We start from the raw sequence: 26,252 nt of genomic DNA on the forward strand, positions 1-26,252 counted from the left end.
GATACCTCATATGTGGGGGTAAACCACTGTTTGGGCGCACGGCAGGGCTTGGAAGGGAAGGAGCGCCATTTGACTTTTTGAATCAAAAATTGGCTCCACTCTTTAGCGGACACCATGTCACGTTTGGAGAGCCCCCGTGTGCCTAAAAATTGGAGCTCCCCCACAAGTGACCCCATTTTGGAAACTAGACGCCCCAAGGAACTTATCTAGATGCATAGTGAGCACTTTGAACCCCCAGGTGCTTCACAAATTGATCCGTAAAAATGAAAAAGTACTTTTTTTTCACAAAAAAATTCTTTTAGCCTCAATTTTTTCATTTTCACATGGGCAACAGGATAAAATGGATCCTAAAATGTGTTGGGCAATTTCTCCTGAGTACACCAATACCTCACATGTGGGGGTAAACCACTGTTTGGGCACATGGTAAGGCTCGGAAGGGAAGGAGCGCCATTTGACTTTTTGAATGAAAAATTATTTCCATCGTTAGCAGACACCATGTCGCGTTTGGATAGCTCCTGTGTGCCTAAACATTGGCGCTCCCCCACAAGTGACCCCATTTTGGAAACTAGACCCCCCAAGGAACTTATTTAGATGCCTAGTGAGCACTTTAAACCCTCAGGTGCTTCACAAATTGATCTGTAAAAATGAAAAAGTACTTTTTTTTCACAAAAAAATTATTTTCGCCTCAATTTTTTCATTTTCACATGGGCAGTAGGATAAAATGGATCATAAAATTTGTTGGGCAATTTCTCCCGAGTACGCCGATACCTCATATGTGGGGGTAAACCACTGTTTGGGCACACGGCAGGGCTCGGAAGGGAAGGCGCGCCATTTGACTTTTTGAATGGAAAATTAGCTCCAATTGCTAGCGGACACCATGTCGCGTTTGGAGAGCCCCTGTGTGCCTAAACATTGGAGCTCCCCCACAAGTGACCCCATTTTGGAAACTAGACCCCCCAAGGAACTTATCTAGATGCATATTGAGCACTTTAAACCCCCAGGTGCTTCACAGAAGTTTATAACGCAGAGCCATGAAAATAAAAAATAAATTTTCTTTCCTCAAAAATGATTTTTTAGCCTGGAATTTCCTATTTTGCCAAGGATAATGGGAGAAATTGGACCCCAAATATTGTGGTCCAGTTTGTCCTGAGTACGCTGATACCCCATATGTGGGGGTAAACCACTGTTTGGGCGCACGGCAGGGCTCGGAAGGGATGGCACGCCATTTGGCTTTTTAAATGGAAAATTAGCTCCAATCATTAGCGGACACCATGTCACGTTTGGAGAGCCCCTGTGTGCTTAAACATTGGAGATCCCCCAGAAATGACACCATTTTGGAAACTAGACCCCCAAAGGAACTAATCTAGATGTGTGGTGAGGACTTTGAACCCCCAAGTGCTTCACAGAAGTTTATAACGCAGAGCCATGAAAATAAAAAAAAAAAAATTATTTTCTCAAAAATGATCTTTTAGCCTGCAATTTTTTATTTTCCCAAGGGTAACAGGAGAAATTTGACCCCAAAAGTTGTTGTCCAGTTTCTCCTGAGTACGCTGATACCCCATATGTGGGGGTAAATCACTGTTTGGGCACATGCCGGGGCTCGGAAGTGAAGTAGTGACGTTTTGAAATGCAGACTTTGATGGAATGCTCTGTGGGCGTCACGTTGCGTTTGCAGAGCCCCTGATGTGGCTTAACAGTAGAAACCCCCCACAAGTGACCCCATTTTGGAAACTAGACCCCGAAAGGAACTTATCTAGATGTGTGGTGGGCACTTTGAACCCCCAAGTGCTTCATAGAAGTTTATAATGCAGAGCCGTGAAAATAATAAATACGTTTTCTTTCCTCAAAAATAATTATTTAGCCCAGAATTTTTTATTTTCCTAAGGGTTACAGGAGAAATTGGACCCCAAAAGTTGTTGTCCAGTTTCTCCTGAGTACGCTGATACCCCATGAGTGGGGGTAAACCACTGTTTGGGCACACGTCGGGGCTCAGAAGGGAAGTAGTGACTTTTGAAATGCAGACTTTGATGGAATGGTCTGCGGGTATCACGTTGCGTTTGCAGAGCCCCTGGTGTGCCTGAACAGTAGAAACCCCCACAAGTGACCCCATTTTAGAAACTAGACCCCCCAAGGAACTTATCTAGATATGTGGTGAGCACTTTGAACCCCCAAGTGCTTCACAGACGTTTACAACGCAGAGCCGTGAAAATAAAAAATCATTTTTCTTTCCTCAAAAATTATGTTTTAGCAAGCATTTTTTTAGATTCACAAGGGTAACAGGAGAAATTGGACCCCAGTAATTGTTGCGCAGTTTGTCCTGAGTATGCTGGTACCCCATATGTGGGGGTAAACCACTGTTTGGGCACACGTCAGGGCTCGGAAGTGAGGGAGCACCATTTGACTTTTTGAATACGAGATTGACTGGAATCAATGGTGGCGCCATGTTGCGTTTGGAGACCCCTGATGTGCCTAAACAGTGGTAACCCCTCAATTCTACCTCCAACACTAACCCCAACACACCCCTAACTCTAATCCCAACTGTAGCCATAACCCTAATCACAACCCTAACCGCAACACACCCCTAACCACAACCCTAACCACAACACACCCCTAACCACAACCCTAATTCCAACCCTAACCCTAAGGCTATGTGCCCACGTTGCGGATTCGTGTGAGATATTTCCGCACCAAAATCCACGGGTAAAAGGCACTGCGTTTTACCTGCGGATTTTCCGCGGATTTCCAGTGTTTTTTGTGCGGATTTCACCTGCGGATTCCTATTGAGGAACAGGTGTAAAACGCTGCGGAATCCGCACAAAGAATTGACATGCTGCGGAAAATACAACGCAGCGTTTCCGCGCGGTATTTTCCGCACCATGGGCACAGCGGATTTGGTTTTTCATATGTTTACATGGTACTGTAAACCTGATGGAACACTGCTGCGAATCCGCAGCGGCCAATCCGCAGCCAAATCCGCACAGTGTGCACATAGCCTAATTCTAAAGGTATGTGCACACGCTGCGGAAAACGCTGCGGATCCGCAGCAGTTTCCCATGAGTTTACAGTTCAATGTAAACCTACGGGAAACAAAAATCGCTGTACACATGCTGCGGAAAAACTGCACGGAAACGCAGCGGTTTACATTCCGCAGCATGTCACTTCTTTGTGCGGATTCCGCAGCGGTTTTACAACTGCTCCAATAGAAAATCGCAGTTGTAAAACCGTAGTGAAATGCGCAGAAAAAAACGCGGTAAATCCGCCATAAATCCGCAGCGGTTTAGCACTGCGGATTTATCAAATCCGCAGCGGAAAAATCCGCAGAGGAACAGAATACGTGTGCACATACCGAAACCCTAACCCTAGCCCTAACCCTAGCCCTAACCCTAGCCCTAACCCTAACCCTAGCCCTAACCCTAGCCCTAACCCTATTCTAACATTAGTGGAAAAAAAAAAAATTTCTTTATTTTTTTATTGTCCCTACCTATGGGGGTGACAAAGGGGGGGGGTCATTTATTATTTTTTTTATTTTGATCACTGAGATATAATCTATCTCAGTGATCAAAATGCACTTTGGAATGAATCTGCCGGCCGGCAGATTCGGCGGGCGCACTGCGCATGCGCCCGCCATTTTGGAAGATGGCGGCGCCCAGGGAGAAGACGGACGGGACCCCGGCTGGATCGGTAAGTATGATGGGGTGGGGGGGGAACAACGGGGGGGGGGGGGGGATCGGAGCACGGGGGGGGGGAATTGGAGCGCGGGAGGGGTGGAACGGAGAACGGGGGGCGTGGAACGGAGCACGGGGGGGCTGGAACGGAGCACCGGGGGGGGGTGGATCGGAGTGCAGGGGGGGGTGATCGGAGCACGGGGGGGTGATTGGAGCACGGGGGGAGCGGACAAGAGCACGGGGGGGGAGCGGAGCACTGGACGGAGGGGAGCCGGAGCAGTGTACCGGCCAGATCGGGGGGCTGGGGGGGCGATCGGTGGGGTGGGGGCACATTAGTATTTCCAGCCATGGCCGATGATATTTCAGCATTGGCCATGGCTGGATTGTAATATTTCACCCGTTATAATAGGTGAAATATTACAAATCGCTCTGATTGGCTGTTGAAAGTGAAACTGCCAATCAGAGCGATCGTAGCCACGAGGGGGTGAAGCCACCCCCCCTGGGCTAAACTACCACTCCCCCTGTCCCTGCAGATCGGGTGAAATGGTGTACTGAAAGTATATCCTAGCTTAATCTGTATCTAAAACAATATGGCTATGTCCAACCTGTATCTAAGGTCTATTAGACAAATACGGGTCTAATATCTTGATTAGTGATGAGCGAGTATACTCGTTGCTCGGGTTTTCCTGAGCATGCTCGGGTGATCTCCGAGTATTTGGAACTGCTGAGAGATTTCGTTTTCGTTGCCTCAGCTGCATGATTTACGGCTGAAAGACAGCCCTAGCAACCAGGCAACCCCCACATGTACTCAGCCTGGCTAGCAGCCGTAAATCGTGCAGCTGCAACAAAAACAATCTCCGAGCACTTTTAAATTCTCAGAGACCACCCAAGCGTGCTCGGGAAAACCTGCGCAACGAGTATACTCGCTCATCACTAATCTTGATCCATGTTACTGACTGTCTAGCAGTATACACTATATCTTTCGCTACTGTTTTTTCCACCCTTTCATTTTCAACATCTACATGATTCCAAGGGAAAGGTGGAATACTATAATGGTGCAGAATGAACACTAACGTATATACAGGTGCTTCTCACAAAATTAGAATATCATCAAAGTTAATTTATTTCATTTCTTCAATACAAAAAGGTGAAACTCCTATTATATAGAGTCATTGCAAACAGAGTGATCTATTACAAGTGTTTATTTCTGTTAATGTTGATGATTATGGCTTACAGAAAATGAAAACCCAAAAGTCATTATCTCAGTAAATTAGAATACTTTATAACACCAGCTTTAAAAAGGATTTTGAAATCTGAAATGTTGGCCTACTGAAATGTATGTTCAGTAAACGCTCTCAATACTTGGTCGGGGCTCCTTTTGTATCAATTACTGCATCAATGTGACGTGGCATGGAGGAGATCAGCCTGTGGCACTGCTGAGGTGTTATGGAAGCCCAGGTTGCTTTGATAGCAGCCTTCAGCTCGTCTGCATTGTTGGGTCTGGTGTCTCTCATCTTCCTCTTGATAATACCCAATAGATTCTCTATGGGGTTAAGGTCAGGAGAGTTTGCTGGCCAATCAAGCACAGTGATACCGTTATTTTTAAACCAGGTATTGGTACTTTTGGCAGTGCCAAGTCCTGCTGGAGAATGAAATTTCCATCTCCAAAAAGCTTGTCGGCAGAGGGTAGTATAAAGTGCTCTAAAATTTCCAGGTAGACGGTTGCGCTGACTTTGGTCTTGATAAAACACAGTGGACCTACACCAGCAGATGACATGGCTTCCCAAACCACTGATTGCGGAAACTTCACACTACATCTCAAGCAGCTTGGATTCTGTGCCTCGCCACTCTAGCTCCAGACTCTGGGACCTTGATTTCCAAATGAAATGCAAAATTTACTTTCCTTGTGGAGTGGGTTAGTGACTGCCTTCCGAACATCTGTCAAGTCAGCATTCTTCCACATGATTGTGGAGCCTACTGAAACAGACCTTTTTAATGCTTTGGAAGCCTTTGCCTGTGTTTTTGTTAATTATTCTAATTTACTGAGAAAATGACTTTTGGGTTTTCATTGGCTGTAATCCATAATCATTATTATTACTATTTATTCATATAGCACCATTGATTCCATGGTGCTGTGCATGAGAAGGGGTTACATACAAATTACAGATATCACTTACAGTATGCAAATTAACAATTACAGACTGATACAGAGGGGTGACGACCCTGCCTTTGCAGGCTTACATTCTACAGGATGGTGGGGATGGAGATAATAGGTTGAGGGTTGTAGGAGCTCCGATGTTGTTGAGGCAGTAGCTTCGGTAGTGGTGAGGAGGCAGCAGGATCAGTGCAGGCTGCAGGCTTTCCTGAAGAGGTGGGTTTTCAGGTTCCGTCTGAAGGATCCGAATGTGGTTGATAGTCGGATGTGTTGGGGCAAAGAATTCCAGAGGATGGGGGATATTCTGGAGAAGTCTTGGGTGAGTTGGGTGAGGAGCGGATATGTGTGGAGGAGAGAAGGAGGTCTTGGGAGGACCGGAGATTACGTGAGGGAAGATATCGGGAGATTAGTTCAGAGATATATGGAGGAGAAAGGTTATGGATGGCTTTGTAGGTCAGTATTAGTAATTTGAACTGGATACGCTGAGGGAATGGGAGCCAGTGAAGAGATTTGCAGAGGGGGGAAGCGGAGGAGTAGCGAGGAGAGATGAATTAGTCGGGCAGCAGAATTAAGGATGGACTGGAGAGGTGCAAGGGTGTTAGCAGTGAGGACACAGAAAAGGATGTGGCAGTAGTCAAGGCGGAAGATGATGAAGCCATGCACAAGCATTTTAGTAGATTGACGGTTGAGGAAAGGGCGGATTCTGGAGATATTTTTGAGCTGGAGGCGACAGGAGGTGGAAAGAGCTTGGATGTGTGGTTTGAAGGACAGGGTAGAGTCAAGGGTTACTCTGAGGCAGCGGACTTCCAGTATGGGGGAAAGCATGATGTCGTGAAGTGGAGGCCGCCGTAATACAGCACAGCAGGGGAGGGTGTTAGCCATGTTTCTGTGAGGCCGAGGAAGGCAAGCTCGTGAAAGAGAAAAAGGTCATGAATCACATGAAGCTTATTGGAATGCCCGCTCAATCTGCAGAGTGCTCCAGAGAGAGGGAGCAGGGGAGTGGGAGTCAGGGGCACGGGTTTTATGTTAGAAAGATTGCGGTAGTTCATATAAGATAGGGAGCGGTAGGAGGGGGTAGTAATGGGAGGTATGAGCTGTGGGGGTCCAGGGTTGGGAGATATGTCGCCAGCAATGAGGAGAAGCAGAGAAACTGAGAGCAGGTGGGAGAAAGAGAGTGGCCAGCTTGTTTTATGTTTTATTAGGACAGACTTGAGATTGAGGAGTAGGTCAGCGGAGGAGGACAGGTAGGTAGGTAAGAGGGAAGGGGAGATGATTATTTGGTTAGAGGGTGCTGAGGTTTGTGGATAGCGAAGGAGAGAGAGGATTAGTGGAGCAAACACTGTAAGTGCATATGTAAACATGGTGAAGGAGTAAGATGGGTTAATAGATAAGCTAGATCCAAGTAATAAGAAGTGCTTATGCAGCAGACATAAACCTATCACTACAGATACAGATGTTTCTGCAATCTGTATACCTTTTATATCCTCATTTCTATTGCTGTGCTGTATCTAGAACAGAACCTTACCAGGGACATAAGGAAGAGCCGCCGCTGAGCGGGGGTGCCATTCTCGAATCTTAGGGTGCCAACCTCCGCTGGTAGGTAGGATCAGAATAGGAAACAGTTAGTTCCCTCTGGCTGAGTATAGTCTCTCTGAGACTTTTTCTTGTATTGTATTATTCACACAAAGGGGTTGTTTTGTGTGGTGGTGTATTTCCCTTATATGAGAAATAAAATCTACCGTATATACTCGAGTATAAGCCGAGATTTTCAGCCCAAATTTTTGGGCTGAAAGTGCCCCTCTCGGCTTATACTCGAGTCAAGGTGGGTGGCAGGGTCGGCGGGTGAGGGGGAGAGGGCGCTGAGGCATACTCACCTAGTCCCAGCGATCCTGGCGCTGTCCCTGCCGTCCCACGATCTTCGGTGCTGCAGCTCTTCCCCTCTTCAGCGGTCACGTGGGACCGCTCATTAGAGAAATGAATAGGCGGCTCCACCTCCCATAGGGGTGGAGCCGCGTATTCATTTCTCTAATCAGCGGTAACGGTGACCGCTGATAGAGAAAGAAGCTGCGGCACCGAAGACCAGCTGTGACAGGCAGAGTGAGCGTCAGGATCGTTGGGACTAGGTAAGTATGTAATATTCACCTGTCCGCGTTCCAGCCGCCGGGCGCCGCTCCATCTTCCCGGCGTCTGCGCTCTGACTGTTCAGGTCAGAGGGCGCGATGACGCATATAGTGTGCGCGGCGCCCTCTGCCTGATCAGTAAGTACAGAGACGCCGGGAGCTGCAAGCAAGAGAGGTGAGTATGTGGTTTTTTTTTTGTTTTTTTTTATTGCAGCAGCGGCGGCACAGATTTATGTGGAGCATCTATGGGACAAAATGAACGGTGCAGAGCATTGTATATGGGGCACAGCTATGGGACAAAATGAACGGTGCAGAGCAATGTATATGGGGCACAGATATGGGGCAATAATGAACGGTGCCGAGCACAGTATGGGGCACAGCTATGGGACAAAATGAACGGTGCAGAGCAATGTATATGGGGCACAGATATGGGGCAATAATGAACGGTGCCGAGCACAGTATGGGGCACAGCTATGGGACAAAATGAACGGTGCAGAGCACAGTATGGGGCACAGCTATGGGACAAAATGAACAGTGCAGAGCACTATATGGGGCACAGCTATGGGACAAAATGAACGGTGCAGAGCACAGTATGGGGCACAGCTATGGGGAAATATGAACGTTGCAGAGCACTATACGGCACAGCTATGGGGAAATAATGATCTATTTTTATTTTTGAAATTCACCGGTAAATGCTGCATTTCCACCCTAGGCTTATACTCGAGTCAATAAGTTTTCCCTGTTTTTTGTGGCAAAATTAGGGGGGGGTCGGCTTATACTCGGGTCGGCTTATACTCGAGTATATACGGTATATAAAAATAAAGAATAAATAAATATAAAAATACATTTTTAAAGGGAACCTATCTTTACCACTGAGAGTTGCACTTCTCATTTTTGGGATACACATGACTTTTTGATTTCTTTTTAGGGTATGTGCACACGTCAGGATTTCTTGCAGAAATTTTCCTGACAAAATCCGGACATTTCTGCCAGAAATCCGCATGCGTTTTTACCGCGATTTTACTGCGTTTTTTCCCAAATGCATAGAATAGCAGGAAAAACGCAGAAAATCCGCAAAAATAATGGAGATGCTGCTTTTTTTTTTACCGAAATGCGTTTCTTTCGCGGAAAAAAAACGCATCATGTGCACAAAACATGCAGAATGCATGCTAAATGATAGGATGCATAATGTATGCGTTTTTAATGAGTTTTTATAGCGTTTTTACCGTGAAAAAACGCAAAAAAAAAGCGAAAAAACCTGAACGTGTGCACATAGCCTTACTCCTGATTTTTTTTCTAGCTTCCAGACAAGAAAAAAATGATATGTTTTTTACATTACCGGTTGTAGCTAGCTATACCAATAGTGTGTATATTTTATTATCTTTTAGTAATAAACAATGTCTATAAACAGGATTCTTTTAAATTTAGGTTTGTTTTTATTAAGGTTTGTTCCTAACCATTTGAAATCTGTTACAATATCGGGCAGCTTACTGTGCCCAGTCTGTTTCCAGAGAAAAGTCTACCACGTCTACCACACTAGAAAAACTGATCACTCACAATTTCAAAATGAGATTGCAGTTAAAATCTATAACATTGTCACAATTATCCTTTAGGTTGTGTTCCCAAGCCTGGAATATGTACTTTTTTCTTACTTCAAAAAAAGAGAGAGAAAGAGAAGAAAAAAAAAGAGAAAAAATGAAGAGGTACTGCAGTTGGGAAACAATTGTTGTATACACTATGTACACTAGGGGGAGCTAGTCATTTTTACAAGGTAACGGTTCTTAATTTCGCCCTTCTTTTTTTCTTTTTTTAACGTGACATGAACCATGCCTGATCATATACAGGTACTTCTCACAAAATTAGAATATCATCAAAAAGTTAATTTAATTTCAGCTCTTCAATACAAAAAGTGAAACTCATATTATATAGAGTCATTACACAGAGTAATGACCAATAGAGAATCTATGGTGTATTGTCAAGAAGAAGATGAGAGACACCAGACCCAGCAATGCAGTTGAGCTGAAGGCTGCTATCAAAGCAACCTGGGCTTCCATAACATCTCAGCAGTGCCACAGGCTGATCTCCTCCATGCCACGCCGCATTGATGCAGTAATTGATGTAAAAGGAGCCAGAAGTATTGAGTGCATTTACTAAACATACATTTCAGTAGGCCAACATTTCGGATTTAAAAATCATTTTTCAAGCTGGTGTTATAAAGTATTCTAGTTTCCTGAGATAATGACTTTTGGGTTTTCGTTGGCTGTAAAGTTTTTCCTGTACGTGTGCATCCAGTGATATCGGACCGCCCACTGGACCTGCACAGTGCAAAGAAACAGCAGGGATTTCATGGAATAAAATACAAGTTTTTCTGAGTCTTTTCCCACAAACCTGTATATCAATTTCTTCAGTTCCTGCTGCTCTGTAACATTCTGTCGGATAAATGCAGTTATGCAAAGTAAGGGGGTGAAATGGTGCACATAAAATAAATATTTTTTTCTATGCCAGCGAAACCACTAAAAAGCTATACAGCAAGTATGGTTTTTATAGGGAGCTAAGTAACATAATTGCATGAGTGATTTAGTTAGTGATTTGGGAGTGACAGACACTTTAAAAAAAAATATGGTCCCAGGTCCCAAAGGATGTTTCCTAAAATGCCCCCTTCTCCATCCTCTGCACTTAAAAGGGCATTTGATTGCTATAGTGCAGTCTACCCCCAGAACAGAGCAGGAGGAGCTGAAAAGATTGATATATAGGATTGTGGGAAAAAACAGAGCTAGGCTATGTGCCCACGTTCAGGAATGTATGCAGAATTTTCCTGAGCAAATCCGGACTCCTTCTGCAGGAAATCCGCTTGCATTTTTTTCCGGAGGTTCTCAATGCAATAATATAGGGGCAAATCCGCAGACTTTCCGCAAAATTAATGAACATGCTGTGTTTTTTTCAGCGATGCGTTTTTTTTGCGGAAAAAAATGCAGCATGTTCATTAATGCAGCATGTATATATATTATATATGGGCAGCACGGTGGCGCAGTGGTTAGCACAGCAGCCTTGCAGCTCTGGAGTCCTGGGTTCAAGCCTCACCAAGGACAACATCTGCAAAGAGTTTGTATGTTCTCTCCGTGTTTGCGTGGGTTTCCTCCGAGCATTCCGGTTTCCTCCCACATTCCAAAGACACACTGATAGGGAATTTAGATTGTGAGCCCCATCGGGGACAGCGATTATAATGTGTGCAAACTGTAAAGCGCTGCGGAATATGTTATCGCTATATAAAAATAAAGAATAATAATAATAATAATAATAATAATTATATATATATATATATATATATATATATATATATATATATATATATATATATATATATATATATATATATATATATATACATACTAGATTGTGGCTCGATTCTAACGCATCGGGTATTCTAGAATATGCATGTCCCTGTAATATATGGACAATGATGATTCCAGAATTCGCGGCAGACTGTGCCCGTCGCTGATTGGTCGAGGCAACCTTTATGACATCATCGTCGCCATGGCAACCATTATGACATCATCGTCGCTGTGCCCGTTGCTGATTGGTCGAGGCAACCTTTATGACATCATCGTCGCCATGGCAACCATTATGACATCATCGTCGCTGTGCCCGTCGCTGATTGGTCGAGGCAACCTTTATGACATCATCGTCGCCATGGCAACCATTATGACATCATCGTCGCTGTGCCCGTCGCTGATTGGTCGAGGCAACCTTTATGACATCATCGTCGCCATGGCAACCATTATGACATCATCGTCGCTGTGCCCGTTGCTGATTGGTCGAGGCCTGGTGGCCTCGACCAATCAGAGACGCAGGATGTCTACGTCCTTTATGACATCATAGTCGCTGTGCCCGTTGCTGATTGGTCGAGGCCTGGCGGCCTCGACCAATCAGAGACGCGGGATTTCTACGTCGATGCTGTGCCGGTCTCTGAAGCTCATCAAGAGAATGCCAAGAGTGTGCAAAGCAGTCATCAAAGCAAAAGGTGGCTACTTTGAGGAACCTAGAATATAAGACATAATTTCAGTTGTTTCACACTTTTTTGTTAAGTATATAATTCCACATGTGTTAATTCATAGTTTTGATGCCTTCAGTGTGAATGTACAATTTTCATAGTCATGAAGATACAGAAAAATCTTTGAATGAGAAGGTCTGTCCAAACTTTCGGTCTGTACTAATATATATATATATATATATATATATATATATATATATATATATATATATATATATATATATATATATATATATATATATATATATATATATACATATATATATATATATATATATCTCTAAGGGTCACTTCCGTCTGTCGTCATGGTTATTCATTGGTCGCGGCCTCGGTCTGTCTTGGAAATCCAAGTCACTGATTGGTTGTGGCAAAACAGCCACGACCAATCAGCGACGGGCACAGTCCGGCGGCAAAATGGACGCTCCTTACTCCCCACAGTCAGTGCTCATACAGGGTTAATGGCAGCGCTAATGGACCGAGTTATGCACTCCATTAACGCTGCTATTAACCCTGTGTGACCAACTTTTTACCATTTATGCTGCGTATGTAGCATCAATAGTAAAACAATCTAATGTTAAAAATAATAATAATTAAAAAAAAGTTATTCTCACCCTCCGACGTGGCGCGCTGTACTCTGCGGTGCAAGTGGCAGGTTCCGGTACCAAGGATGCTATGCGAGAAGGACCTGCCAGGACGTCACGGTCATGTGACCACGACGTCATCACAGGTCCTGCGCTCATACCAACCCTGGGACCGGAAGCTACCACATGCACTGCACACAGGCGCCAGGACTTCAAGGGGCCCTCGGAAGGTGAGTATTTGTTTATTTTTTATTTTAAGTCTTTTTTAAACACGCATATAGTGCCCACATTGCTATATACTACGTGGGCTGTGTTACATTCTGCATGGGCTCTGTTATATACTACATCTCTATGCTATATACTATGTCGCTGGGCAATATACAACGTGACTGTGCAATATACAACGTGACTGTCCAATATACTACGTGCTCTGTGCTATATACTACATAGCTGTGCAATATACTATGTGGCTGTGTCGGTTCTGTTATATACTACGTCGACTGTGCAATATACTACGTGGCAGTGCAATATACTACGATATACGACGTGGCTTTGTTATATACTACGTGGCTGACCAATATACTACGTGGCTGTGAAATACACTACGTAGCTGTGCAATACACTACGTGGCTATGTTATATACTACGTGGCTGTGTTATATACTACGTAGCTCTGCTATATAATACATACGCTGTGTTACATACTACGTAGCTCTGTTATATACTACGTCGGTTGTGTTATATACTATGTCACTGTGCAATATAGTTCGTAACCTGTGCTATATACTACCCACATATTCTAGAATACCCAATACGTTAGAATCGGGCCACCATCTATGATATATATATATATATACCAAGCAGAAAAAGAAGGCAGCACTCCAACAATTTGTAAAGGTGAAAAAAGCTGTGAAGTTTATTTCAGACCCACATCTCGCGACGTTTCGGCTCACACTGAGCCTTTCTCAATCCTTGTGGGCGTCGCGAGATGTGGGTCTGAAATAAACTTCACAGCTTTTTTCACCTTTACAAAATGTTGGAGTGCTGCCTTCTTTTTCTGCTTGGCATATTATGTGGTTGGACATGTGGATGGTCTTATCCAGGAGGCTTGGCACCCACCGGTGAGCATTGTGCTGCTCTTATTTTTTTTTCATATATATATATAGATATATCTATCTATCTATCTATCTATCTATCTATCTATCTATCTATCTATCTATCTATCTATCTATATATATATATAATATCTGTTCAGCTCCTACGGTTCTATAACACACACCTGACACTGCATATTTCCTGATAAATCAAAAATAGAGACTCAGCAAAGAAACCACTAATGTTCATGGAGCTGATTTGTATGTTATTAGAAGAACTATAAATCTGCAACTTATAAAAAAATATAGATATATCAAATTTGCATACTGTTGAAATCTGTTGTCCATGTTAGTTATACTGTACGTGGCAGTGATAATGGCATGGAAACCAACCTTTCGAGGTGTGATATAACAGTTAACACATCATTACTTTCCTTCCATGCTGCACTTACTGCCTGGCTGGTTATCACAATGTGTCCATTTACTATTCACTCTTGGCTTGTATAAAACAAACTGAGCGGACAGAGGAGGGAGATATGTAACGTGAACAATAAATCCAGCAGGGTACACTGATGGATCCAGTCAATGCAGCAGGGAAGATAAACAGTCACTTTCCACTGCTAGCAAAGCTCCAAAGGAAACATTAGGATTTTTTTTTTGCTAAATTTTAGTTTGACACTAATAACAAAACTTCTACAAGACACCAAATTTGATGTGGACTGGGCACATCTGATCCCCTGACATGTCTGTTTTGAAAAATCCTTCCATCCCTGAAAACAATTCTGCAGCATCTTTTCTTAGAACTCTGTTCCGTGCTGTACCTCTGTTATGCAATGACATCTAGGCGTTACCTCTTCACTTGTCAACAGAATTTGCTCCTACCGTCTGACACTGTCAATACTGATTAAATATTATCAGAAATATTACATGAGAAACTCAAGCTAAAACAGGAGTAAAAGTCTTACTGACCACTAGGTAAAGCAGAGCGACTCCAAGCAAATAGAAAAACGTTTTAATCTTCTGCTGCCTTTTTTATTTGCATTACTCTCCTGCATCAAATGTGTGCAAGTTAGCAGTTCGTTATAAAGGTCAGCGTGAAGAAATACCTTAAACCCCCCCCCCCCCCCCCCCCAAAAAAAAAAAAAAAAAAAAAAAACAATTAACGCATTTTCCTATTCACTGGATGAAAAATTTTCCTTTGGTGTAGTTTTTGTAGTTTCCAAGTATTGAACAAGCCACACTACAAGACCTGAGATAAGCCGCCTTCATTCATGCAGCCATTTTTTGATTCATGCTGCCTACAGTTTGGGCAGCATGAATCAGGCGACCGGTTCCCTTTAACAATATCCAGGAGGGCGTCAAATACTTAGGTAAATTGTATTTGTAACACTGACTAATCATTAGGATATTTAGCGATACATTTAAATCCTGTGGCTGCAGTATTTAGGTTAGTTTTCTTAGGATACAAATTATTAAGTAGACTAATTGCCGAATAACTAGAGATGAGCAAATATTTCAATATTCGGTTCGGATTACGATCGCCATATCTGCAATATTCGCTGAACGCCATTGGAGTCAATGGGAGTACAGATGCACAAATATGTTCGGAAACGGTCATCAAACATAAAATCGACAGGAATATGGCTCATTCGGATTCGGTAATCGTTTACCGAGCATATTCGCTCACCTATACTAATAACCCCCCAAAACACAAGGTTGGATTCATCAAAGCAATTTCACCAGAATTCCGGGTCCGGCATAAAATGCTTTGAAAAGTAGCAACATTTTAACAAAACTTGGGGTTGCACAAAAAAGTGTTTCGACTTTCGGAATTTCCACGTCAGTTTTTCCCAGGTCTGCCAAAAGTTTTTTTTTATGAAGAGATGTGCACCCCCATGCCGCCTCATCAAGACGAGGTCTAGATGAATCATGGTCCTTATTTCTTCTTTTTTTTTAATGTGTGAATTTAATTAAGGTTGTATATATATTATAAAATAACTCCCCCACCTCCTCAAAATACATAAGTAAAAATAGAAACTGTTACAGCCTTTAAAAGGGGCTTTCCAGTTTAGGAAATCTCTTGTCCATCAGCTGCAGTATGTTTTTAAAAAAATAAAAACTGCGCTTTTCTCGCCCTCCTCAGATCCAGCAGTATGTCTCTGCCGCTGCTCCTAGTTTCTAGTATTGTCTGCAGCGCAGCAGGCAATAATTGAGATCAGTGGCTCATGCCGCCGGCTCCGGAAGCGCTGCTGAACTCCGTTATTGCCTGCAGTGTTGTCGACATGATGTCAGCACTGCAGACATCGACACCAGGACCAGACGTGAAGACTCAGCGTTGGACCTAGGAGGACGAGTAAAGAACAGTTTGTCTGTTTTTTAATAAAACAAACTGTAGCCGTGGAGGTAGCTGGGTGGGTGGCTCGGGCACAGAGATTTTCCTTAATCAAACAACTGCTGTGTAGGCTGAAAGTATCTTGTACAGACATATTCTTACCTTGGAACGGCCATGGAAGCTCCTTCTACAAATTCCATGGTATTTAGAAATGTGACGGCTTTCCCTCCCCCATACGAGGGCGATCTAGGTATTCCAGAGGGTGAAGATGGAACCTGATGTCCAGGTGACTTGTATGACCCATTACTAACCCGTGCTTGCAAGGGCTGATGACTCTGGATATTGTTATTGGCCAGGTCAGCCTGTAAAGATGTGGTGGAAGTCCTAGGAGCTCTGGAGACAGCACTAGAAAGAGAGGATACAGAGGACTGTAGAATAGGGTTCCTGGAGCTGAAACTGGGAGCCCCTCCCAAAAGATTGTCTTTTGAACCATAACGGCCTGAAGTAGCTCGTGGGTTCTCCGAGAGGGAGCTAACCTGTTGTAAGCTATAAGTGCTCGGGGTATCATAGACTCCTGAGTCTGCAAAAACAGAATCTGTGTGAGAATGTAGCAGCTTCTCTCTTTCCTCCATCTCCTTCCTTTCTTGGATTGAGGCCATAATGGACTTGGAAAGGTTATCATAGCGCACGGGAGAAGGATCTCTCTGATGTCCCGCAGCCCTGCTTAATACAGGACTGAAACTCTGAGCTGGTGGCCGCTCTGCTCCTCTTAGATGGCACATTTTGGCAGACATATATGGTGAATGGTATCCGACAGAACCAGCGGCAGTGTGTGCAGTGCATTTACCAGATGCTGGAGATATTGGGTTGAGTAAACTGTCATAAGATAAACTCCCATTACGATTCGACAAAGCGTTAGGAGAAAAAACACTCTTGTATGGTGTGGTACCGTCACCCTCCGATTTCACCATCTGAAGAGGAATTTTCTCTGACTCACGACGCCCAGAATTCTTCAGGCTCAGTGAGCGCGAGTTGGCAGTGAAGTTGTCAAGTTGCAGCGGAGATGACTGGTAAGACTTATGGAGGGAGTTCTTGCGGTACTCTTGAAAATCCAAGTTGGGCGCTGACTGGTAATCATGATTCCTGCAGTCTTCCTCCAAGAACACACTGTCCTTCAGACCTTCTTGCATAGAAATCTGAAACAGACAATTTTTGCAATATGTACAGGAAATATTTACACCCCCAGTTAAAAATGTAACATGGTTTGCTTTTTTTTTTCTAACTTGTCTTCTGGTTTTGGCTTTTAGTTAAGTCCTTTATAATTACTGTACATTAACAAAAAGAGGTGTCGGAGATGGAAAGGAACACACGCGTCTCTCTGCTCAGATAGAATGTGAAGGCTGCAGCGGTTATGTGATTACTCCCACCCACTGTATGTTGAAGCCATGGGACTGGCAGGACACATGGTACCAAGTGTGTAGGGGTGGCACCATTGTGGTACGGGATTATTATAACTTTTTTTGTTTGAAAGTAGTGGACAACCCCTTTAAAAATGTAGTCCAATCGACAGTAGTCTTTCTATAAAGGGATGTCCCCTGAAAGATAACTAGACCTTTCGCCCTTTGACACTGAAAATGACTGCCCAGTTTGTAATAGGCAATTTGGACTAAAATGTCCATGGCTGCATTGTCAAGACAATCATTCACCACACGATCACTCACCGGTTGTTTAACCACTCGGGTATTTCGATATAATGTGTATGGCCAACTTTAGTCTCTTGGAGCTAAAAACATTAATTGGAGAGACAACACTCTCTCTTTGGTTAAAGAACAATTAAATTAATGTTTTCATAAGGTCATATGTATATTAATTATACTGGGTAACAAGAATCTGTCATCAGGGACTACCCTAATGGTGCTGGTATACTGATTTAATACATACCTTGAGTGAAGAAATCTGTAGCCTGGTTTTTATTACATCACCATTATAAGTTTTGGTCTCTCTGCATCGGGGCAGGACTGTGGTTAGGGTCTTCGGCTCTGCTATAGCCCTTCTACTGTCTATCTTATTCCTTATTTAGCTTCCGCGCAGGCTCGTCATTAAGCCGAAGTGTCAATCTGTGCATGCAATGCCACCGTCACCATTTTCCATAAAGACTGCCAGAAAATCATTCTGCGTATGCACCGGTACCGGAGGCATTTTATTGAAGCCCAACATGAAATCAATCTGCGCAAGTGCTGCCAGAGGCCAACACGCCACGGAGTTTAAATAAGAAGATAGACAGCTGAGGGGCCAAGGCAGAGCCAAATACCCCAACCCACAGTCTGCCCCGATGCACAGAGACCAAAGCTTGACAGCATCACTCAACTGAAACTGCCCTAACTAACGTTACCAACGACCTACTAACCGCCAAGAGCAAGCGACACTACTCTGTCCTTCTCCTGGACCTGTTTTCCACTTTCGACACTGTTAACCATTCCCTCCTGCTACAGATTCTCTCATCTCTTGGCATCACAGATTTGGCCCTATCCTGGATCTCGCCATATCTAACAGAGGGAACATTCAGTGTCTCCCTCTCAAACACCGCCTCCTCACCTCACCCCCTGTCTGTCGGTGTTCCCCAAGGCTTCGTACTTAGGGCCCCTGCTCTTCTTCTACACCTTCGGCCTGGGACAGCTCAAAGAATCCCACGGTTTACAGTATCATCTCTAAGCCGATGACACGCAGATCTACCTATCTGGACCCGACTTCACCTCCTTACTGGCCAAAATCCCACAGTCTGTCTGCTATTTCAGCTTTCTTTTCTGCTCGCTTTCTAAAATTGAACATGGACAAAACGGAATTCATCATCTTTCCCCCATCTCACTCTACCCCTCCACAAGACCTATCCATCAATGTCAATGGCTGCTCACTTTCACCAGTCCCACACGCTCGGTGCCTCGGGGTGATTCTCGACTCTGCCCTCTCTTTCAAGCCACATATCCAAGCCCTTGCCTCCTCCTGCCGGCTCAAACTCAAAAATATTCCCCGAATCTGTGTATTCCTTGACCATGAAACCACAAAAACGCTAGTACATGCCCTTATCTCCCTGACTACTGCAACCTCCTACTCTCTGGCCTCCCCTCTAGCACCACTCCAATCCATCCTACACTCTGCTGCCTGACTAATCCACCTGTCTCCCCGTTTTTCCCCACCCTCTCCTTTCTGCCAAACCCTTCACTGGCTTCCTATCGTCCAGACACTCCAGTTCAAAACCCTAACTATGACATACAAAGCCATCCACAACCTGTCTCCTCCATACATCTGTGACATGGTCTCCCGGTACTTACCCACACGCAACCTTCGATCCTCTCAAGATCTCGTTTTCTACTCCCCTCTTATCTCTTCTTCCCACAACCGCATCCAAGACTTCTCCCGTGCTTCCCCCATACTCTGGAACGCTCTACCCCAACACATCAGACTCTCACCTACCACGGAAACCTTCAAAAAGAACCTGAAGACCCACCTCTTCTGACAAGCCTACAACCTGCAGTGATCCTCAGTCTACTGAACCGCCGCACAACCAGCTCTACCCTCTCCTAGTGTATCCTCACCAATCCTCTGTAGACTGTGAGCCCTCGCGGGCAGGATCCGCTCTCCTTCTGTACTTGTGTGTGTGCCTTGTTTTGCTCATGTCTACTGTACTTGTCTATATTTGCCCCTTTCACGTGTAAAGCGCCATGGAATATATCGCACTATAACAATGTATAATAATAATGATGCATGACCAGCTCTACCCTCACCCACTGTATCCTCACCCATCCCTTGTAGATTGTGAGCCCTCGCGGGCAGGGTCCTCTCTCCTCCTGTACCAGTTGTGACTTGTATTGTTCAAGATTATTGTACTTGTTTTATTATGTATACCCCCTCCTCACATGTAACGCGCCATGGAATAAATGGGGCTATAATAATAAATAATAATAATAATAATATAATAAACGCCAGTCTACAGATTTCTTCACTGAAGGTATGTATTAAATCAGCATATACCAGCACCAATAGGGCAAAGCCTTTATTTTAATATGTATATCCCTGATGACAGGTTCTCTTTAAGACATTTGCGCAATTACAAAATGCAGATCATTTTTAGTACTTACCAAAATACAAAATACACAGGAGCGAACAAAAAAAAAAAAAAAAAAAAAAGATCTATAGGTCAAGTACGATTTAAGCATTTTCATTTTACCTGTTCTGTTGCTGGGTGGTAGTGTATTTTGGGATTTGCTCCAAATCCTGGTCGGTATTTATACATGGCTGGAGTTGGGGGACTGATCACTTTGGGTGATAGGCCACTGTCTGTGAGAGAATACAACAATATTTACATATCAAAGAGTTGTGCAAAATTTTAGTAACTGTTCTAACCTGTAATCTGTGGCGAGAGGTGCTGGTAACACGGTAGAGCACGGTTAGAATATTGGGAGTTTTTAACAAAAATCCTCTTAAGTATGAGAATTCCAATAAAACAACAGGAACTTTAAAGGGTGCAGGAACGTTAAACCTGTCCTAGATAGCTGTAAAGACCCTGCACCATGCTTCATGCCACTCTATAACCTAGTTTATCTGATCTACACATCAAAAGTAAATGAGGGATGAAACCCAACAATGATCTAATCCCAAAACAGTGACGTGCACCATCAACGAAGAAATTATCTTAAATGCCGAAGTCAAAATTGTGACCAAAGTACCGTTAAAATGTCGCCTTATGATCTGAAGCATTCTGTTTAGGAAAAAACACAAGACACAAAATGCCTCCTAAATGCTCCGTTCTTCTGATCAGTAACTACAGGAAGCATGTCTCTAAAGAGATGACTAAGAAAGGAAAAGTTCCACTAAATAATAAAGAGAAAGGTCATCAATCTGTTTCTCCATAAGAGACCTTAATTGTGGAAACCCAAAGAGCCTCCTTTGCTTTTACCTTCAGTACTTCCCAGAGTTGCCTTCATGTCTGAATATTTGGTGGGGTCTCCTTTTGGAGGTAGAGTTGGCTGTATATCCAGCGATTTATCATTTATACCTTCTAGACTACCTTTTGACTGAAAAAAGGAAAACAACATGAATTAAAATCTGAAATAGAAGAATGACAACTGAACACATTAAGTCTGATAGTCACCTTGGATCGGTGTAAATTAGCCTGGATACCATTGTCGCTGATCTTTACCGTAATTTGCCTTTCTGACAGATCTTGACGTATAAATGGAGGCTTAAGTGTGATTGGTGGCCTCTTCTTTGGTTCAACCACATACCTTAGTAAGATGAGCAGTTCTCTTGTTAGGCGACATTCTTACAGTTTTACACAATTCTATAAATCTGTTTATCAATCATTGTTACAGTGACAAATTCCGACAAACCCCGTCAACCAGGTTGAGAAGCTATTGTCTATTAATGTGCATATGTGTACAGAGTATATACATTGTGGATGACTAGGACACATTACCGATATTTACCACTTAAGAAAAGGCCATTTAGTTAAAGGGTTTGTATGCAAGTTACCACCTACCCACAGGATGTTGGGGGCCCCACCCTGGAAACAGGGCTGTGAAGTGCCCCATTTGAATGGAGAAATGATTCTGCATGAGCACCGCCGCTCTATTCATTGTCTATGGGAGTACAAACAGTCTGATATCCCTGGAAATCCCATAGACAATGAATAAAGCTACTGAGGTAATGTTCAGTCCAGATCAAAGTGAGGAAGAAGGGGTTCCAACAATCACACCTTTGTTACCTACGGATAGGTGATAAAGGGTTTTTCCCACAAAGACGGTTAAATCAAGTAAAATAAGTTTTAATTGGAGTTATTAAAAAAAAAAAATGAAGTTCCTCTGTCTATATATTTCAGTTACATACTTGTTATGGCAACCTCTGCATTTTTTTTGTCTTTTTATTCTTTAAATTATAATTTATAATATCCATTTAATTGTCAAGTACTAAGGAGAAAAAGGCAGTGTGCAGATTTTTATTCACTGTGAGGGAATCCTAAGAATCACTGTAGGACATGCTTAAAAATGTGGACACAGAACTAGAGAACTGGTGCAGCACGAGTAAAACCTAGAGAACTGGTGCAGCACGAGTAAAGCCTAGAGAACTGGTGCAGCACGAGTAAAGCCTAGAGAACTGGTGCAGCACGAGTAAAGCCTAGAGAACTGGTGCAGCACGAGTAAAGCCTAGAGAACTGGTGCAGCACGAGTAAAGCCTAGAGAACTGGTGCAGCACGAGTAAAGCCTAGAGAACTGGTGCAGCACGAGTAAAGCCTAGAGAACTGGTGCAGCACGAGTAAAGCCTAGAGAACTGGTGCAGCACGAGTAAAGCCTAGAGAACTGGTGCAGCACGAGTAAAGCCTAGAGAACTGGTGCAGCACGAGTAAAGCCTAGAGAACTGGTGCAGCACGAGTAAAGCCTAGAGAACTGGTGCAGCACGAGTAAAGCCTAGAGAACTGGTGCAGCACGAGTAAAGCCTAGAGAACTGGTGCAGCACGAGTAAAGCCTAGAGAACTGGTGCAGCACGAGTAAAGCCTAGAGAACTGGTGCAGCACGAGTAAAGCCTAGAGAACTGGTGCAGCACGAGTAAAGCCTAGAGAACTGGTGCAGCACGAGTAAAGCCTAGAGAACTGGTGCAGCACGAGTAAAGCCTAGAGAACTGGTGCAGCACGAGTAAAGCCTAGAGAACTGGTGCAGCACGAGTAAAGCCTAGAGAACTGGTGCAGCACGAGTAAAGCCTAGAGAACTGGTGCAGCTCAAGTAAAGCCTAGAGAACTGGTGCAGCACGAGTAAAGCCTAGAGAACTGGTGCAGCACGAGTAAAGCCTAGAGAACTGGTGCAGCACGAGTAAAGCCTTGAAGATGATAGTTGGAGGTTGAGGCTATGGTGTGCATTAGTCTTAGCTCATTAGCAGAACTGTGAGCGTGGCTGAGGTGCTAAACAGAGATGATGTAGGAGATGTAGGGGGTACAATTTGGGTGAGTGTGATAAGTATATGTTGTATGCATATTGATACGGCCTTAGGCAATACATTTTTTTGCTGGGATGCTTCTTCAGATATCGGGCCACTGCTTCATCTCCTTGACAGGAGCCTCCTTACTTTCATCTTTTTACATTAAGGTGAAGGCTGACTTACGGTTTGAAGTTTGTTGCCAAGGAGACAATAAAAAAAAGAAATTACAACCTTTAGTAACATGCTGCAAACCTGACTGAAACTGGACCTGCAGTAAACCTGGACTTACTAGTGACTACTCTAAGGAGCAGAGGGGGTTGATTGTTTTTTTAGGAGAGCACTCTTCTTCATGGAGGCACCTCACCAACACCTACGACTGGTAGTATAGAAATACCTGAAGCATAGGAGGCAAAAAAAAGTGACAAAGCCAATGGCCGTAAACCTTCTTACCTTGGAGATAATGGACTGCACAAAACATGTTGTATGTTCCCACAGCATCCTCTGGTGAATGGATTCACTCCACCACGAAATTTCCCAGTCACCTGGGCAAAATGTTAATGTAAGAATGAAAACATGAAATGGTTAGACAATGAAGACATGTTGTGAATGTTCCTCTGGGACTTATTTTACTTGTACCAGGACCAAGCAGACCACCACAAGGAGGTCAGCATGTGATGTAGACATCTTATTTCATCACAATTCATTTTACTTCTCCAGCTATTTTTCGGTAACACCGCCCTATGGCAAGCACCACAATCTAACTTTAGGTCCAATTTTAGAAAGCTGATGTGGAATATTATCAGTCACAATTTTTTAGAATGTTTCGAATGAATTTTTTTTTACCTGTTCATTGGTGGTGCGACCTCGTACAACAAGAACAATATGGAAGCCAGTTAGACCGATAACAGGAATGAAAAACAGGCCGGTCACACACATGACCGATATTCTGGACCCACAGGCTAAGGATTTTCATTCTCCAAAATATATTTTCAGCAAGATAATTTTTTTTAATGCAGCTAAAAATGCCTATAAACATACATCTTTGTTTTTGTTCGTCAATACACAATACCACAAAGTGATTCCAAACCTGCTTTCACCATACCGATATACCAAGCCTTAATAATAGATGCAAATGCAAAGAAAGGCAAGAAAAGGACGGCACTAGAGCAATGTGTACTCCTTTAGGACTAGAACTCACTGAGGGCGATCGTCACAAACAGCTTATGGGCAGACGGTGCTCTGGCAGCAAAAGCGTGAAGCTGAATACATATCCAAGAACAAAGAAAACTGCGGCACTCACCCCGTTGTTGCTGTGTGAACGTGTTCTTTATTGAAACATGGCTTTATGGAAGATCATACATCCAGTTAGGGTCCAGGACCCGTTGAAGCACATTCAGTGCGAAATGGCCGTCGTCCACGCTCCATCACCGCACCCTCCTGTAAAACCTGCTGCCTAACTGGATGTATGATCTTCCATAAAGCCATGTTTCAATAAAGAACACGTTCACACAGCAACAACGGGGTGAGTGCCGCAGTTTTCTTTGTTCTTGGATTAATAATAGATGCGCCCAGAACTTTTGGGATTAAAGGGAATCTGTCACTATATTTTTGCCATCTAATCTGAGAGCAGCATCATATAGAGACTCAGGCCCTGATTCATCCCAGCATTTTCCCCACAATTAAAACATACTTCGTTTTGAAAAGCTGCAAAACGTTTGTAACTTTTTATAGTAATTTACAACACTTTTTCCCACCACTGCCAAAACGGGAAAAGAAAAGGTGGGACGAGGGTGAAGCGAAGGCATGGCATCACAACTCTAATTTATGACCAGCTGTGGCATTACTTACACCGCAAAGCTTACTCCAGTCAGGGACTGGAGTAGGATTTGTGGCAAGGTGAACGCATCTTGTCAGATGCTCCTGATTATTAAGAGGCACCCTCAAGGCAATCGAGAAAATCGTTGATCTTGATGAATTGGGGCCAGAAACACTGATTGAAGTGATGTATCATTTAATGGGCTGCTTGCTGTAGTTTTGACAAAAATCATTTTTATCAGCAGGAGATTTCACTAGAAGACTAGTAAACCATGTAGTCCTCCATATTCATGCGGACTGTATAATTCCACTTCTACCACTTATTAATATATTTCTGCCTATGCACAGTGAACATAGAAAGCTGCAAATCAGTGCATTGGGTGGAGTTATATAGAGCTCAGCATTCAGGGAACTGCTAGATCTGCAGCAGATAGAACAGTGATTTTATCAAAACTACAGAAAGCATCCTAGTAAGAGACACCGCTGGAATCAGGGTCTATGCCCCCTATGTCATGCTGCTCTTAGACGGGGTAAAGAAAACATAGTGATAGATTCCCTTTAAGCAAAGAGAAAATATTAGCGTGAAACAGTATTGTGTTTGTCAAAGTTGTAACAGAAAGTCAACTAGAATTTCCACATGCTTTTTTTGAACACTGAAAGGATACGTAATACTGGTGTGGGCTTCTCCCAGAACCTCCAGATGGTGTAGGACAAATATGAGGCCAAAAGAGAAGACCCCGACCATGTGTGTGCTTAGAGACAGCAGGAACAGGAAGAAATAGCGATAATTCCTACGCCCTATGCAGTTATTCACCCATGGGCAGTGATGGTCAAAATCCTATGGAAATGATAAATAAAAAGTTCACCTAGACAACACTATAGCATATTATATAGTATGGTATTATATTAATAATAAAAATGTACATGATAGAGTATAGAATTGAGCAAATATTCCATAACTATTTGGTGTGGGTGCATGCACGATTATCACTAAATGATTTAGAACTATTAATCTGCAGCATCCTATCCCAATATGTAGTAGGTGTAATGATAATATTAGCAAATACCTCCAATTAGAAATGTAGTATGGTTCGTCTGATAAGCTATGTCACTTACCTCATGTGCAGTGCATTGCAGTAGCTTAGGTATCCATGGTTACGACCATTAATTACTGTCATTATGAGTGGTCGTAACCATGGATATCTAAGCTACTGTAATGCCCTGCACTTGGGGTTAGCAACATAGCTTATCAGAAGAACTATACTAAATTTCTAATTAGAAGTATTTGCTAATATTATTATTATTTGAAACAGTATCATCAGAACAGAAAACATTACCGTATTTACTCGTGTATTTAGTGAACCACGTGGATTTACCACATCTAGTGAATGGCTATGGAAGAAACTACGTAGCGGAGACTACAGATAATTGACATGATGTGGTTAGTAAACCAGCGCCGTACGAGAGTTTACGC

The 26,252-nt window shown here is 43.4% G+C and overlaps 1 protein-coding gene across 3 annotated transcripts in view; it reads right to left on the reverse strand.

The window, feature by feature from the left end:
* The window catches only part of ZDHHC8 (zinc finger DHHC-type palmitoyltransferase 8), a 119,964-nt gene that overhangs the window by 20,848 nt on the left and 72,864 nt on the right, over nt 1–26,252 (reverse strand). For all 3 annotated transcript variants that reach the window (XM_069756106.1, XM_069756107.1, XM_069756108.1), the window contains exons 4-10: nt 25,444–25,616; nt 23,807–23,909; nt 23,414–23,505; nt 21,147–21,279; nt 20,952–21,069; nt 20,223–20,332; nt 16,160–17,193 (exon numbers count right to left, since the gene is read on the reverse strand). In XM_069756106.1, the coding sequence (XP_069612207.1) occupies nt 16,160–17,193; nt 20,223–20,332; nt 20,952–21,069; nt 21,147–21,279; nt 23,414–23,505; nt 23,807–23,909; nt 25,444–25,616 (1,763 nt within the window). The remainder of the gene's footprint in view (nt 1–16,159; nt 17,194–20,222; nt 20,333–20,951; nt 21,070–21,146; nt 21,280–23,413; nt 23,506–23,806; nt 23,910–25,443; nt 25,617–26,252) is intronic.

The sequence above is a fragment of the Ranitomeya imitator genome, chromosome 1 (genome assembly GCF_032444005.1).
Source record: "Ranitomeya imitator isolate aRanImi1 chromosome 1, aRanImi1.pri, whole genome shotgun sequence".
Taxonomy (NCBI): Eukaryota; Metazoa; Chordata; class Amphibia; order Anura; family Dendrobatidae; genus Ranitomeya; species Ranitomeya imitator.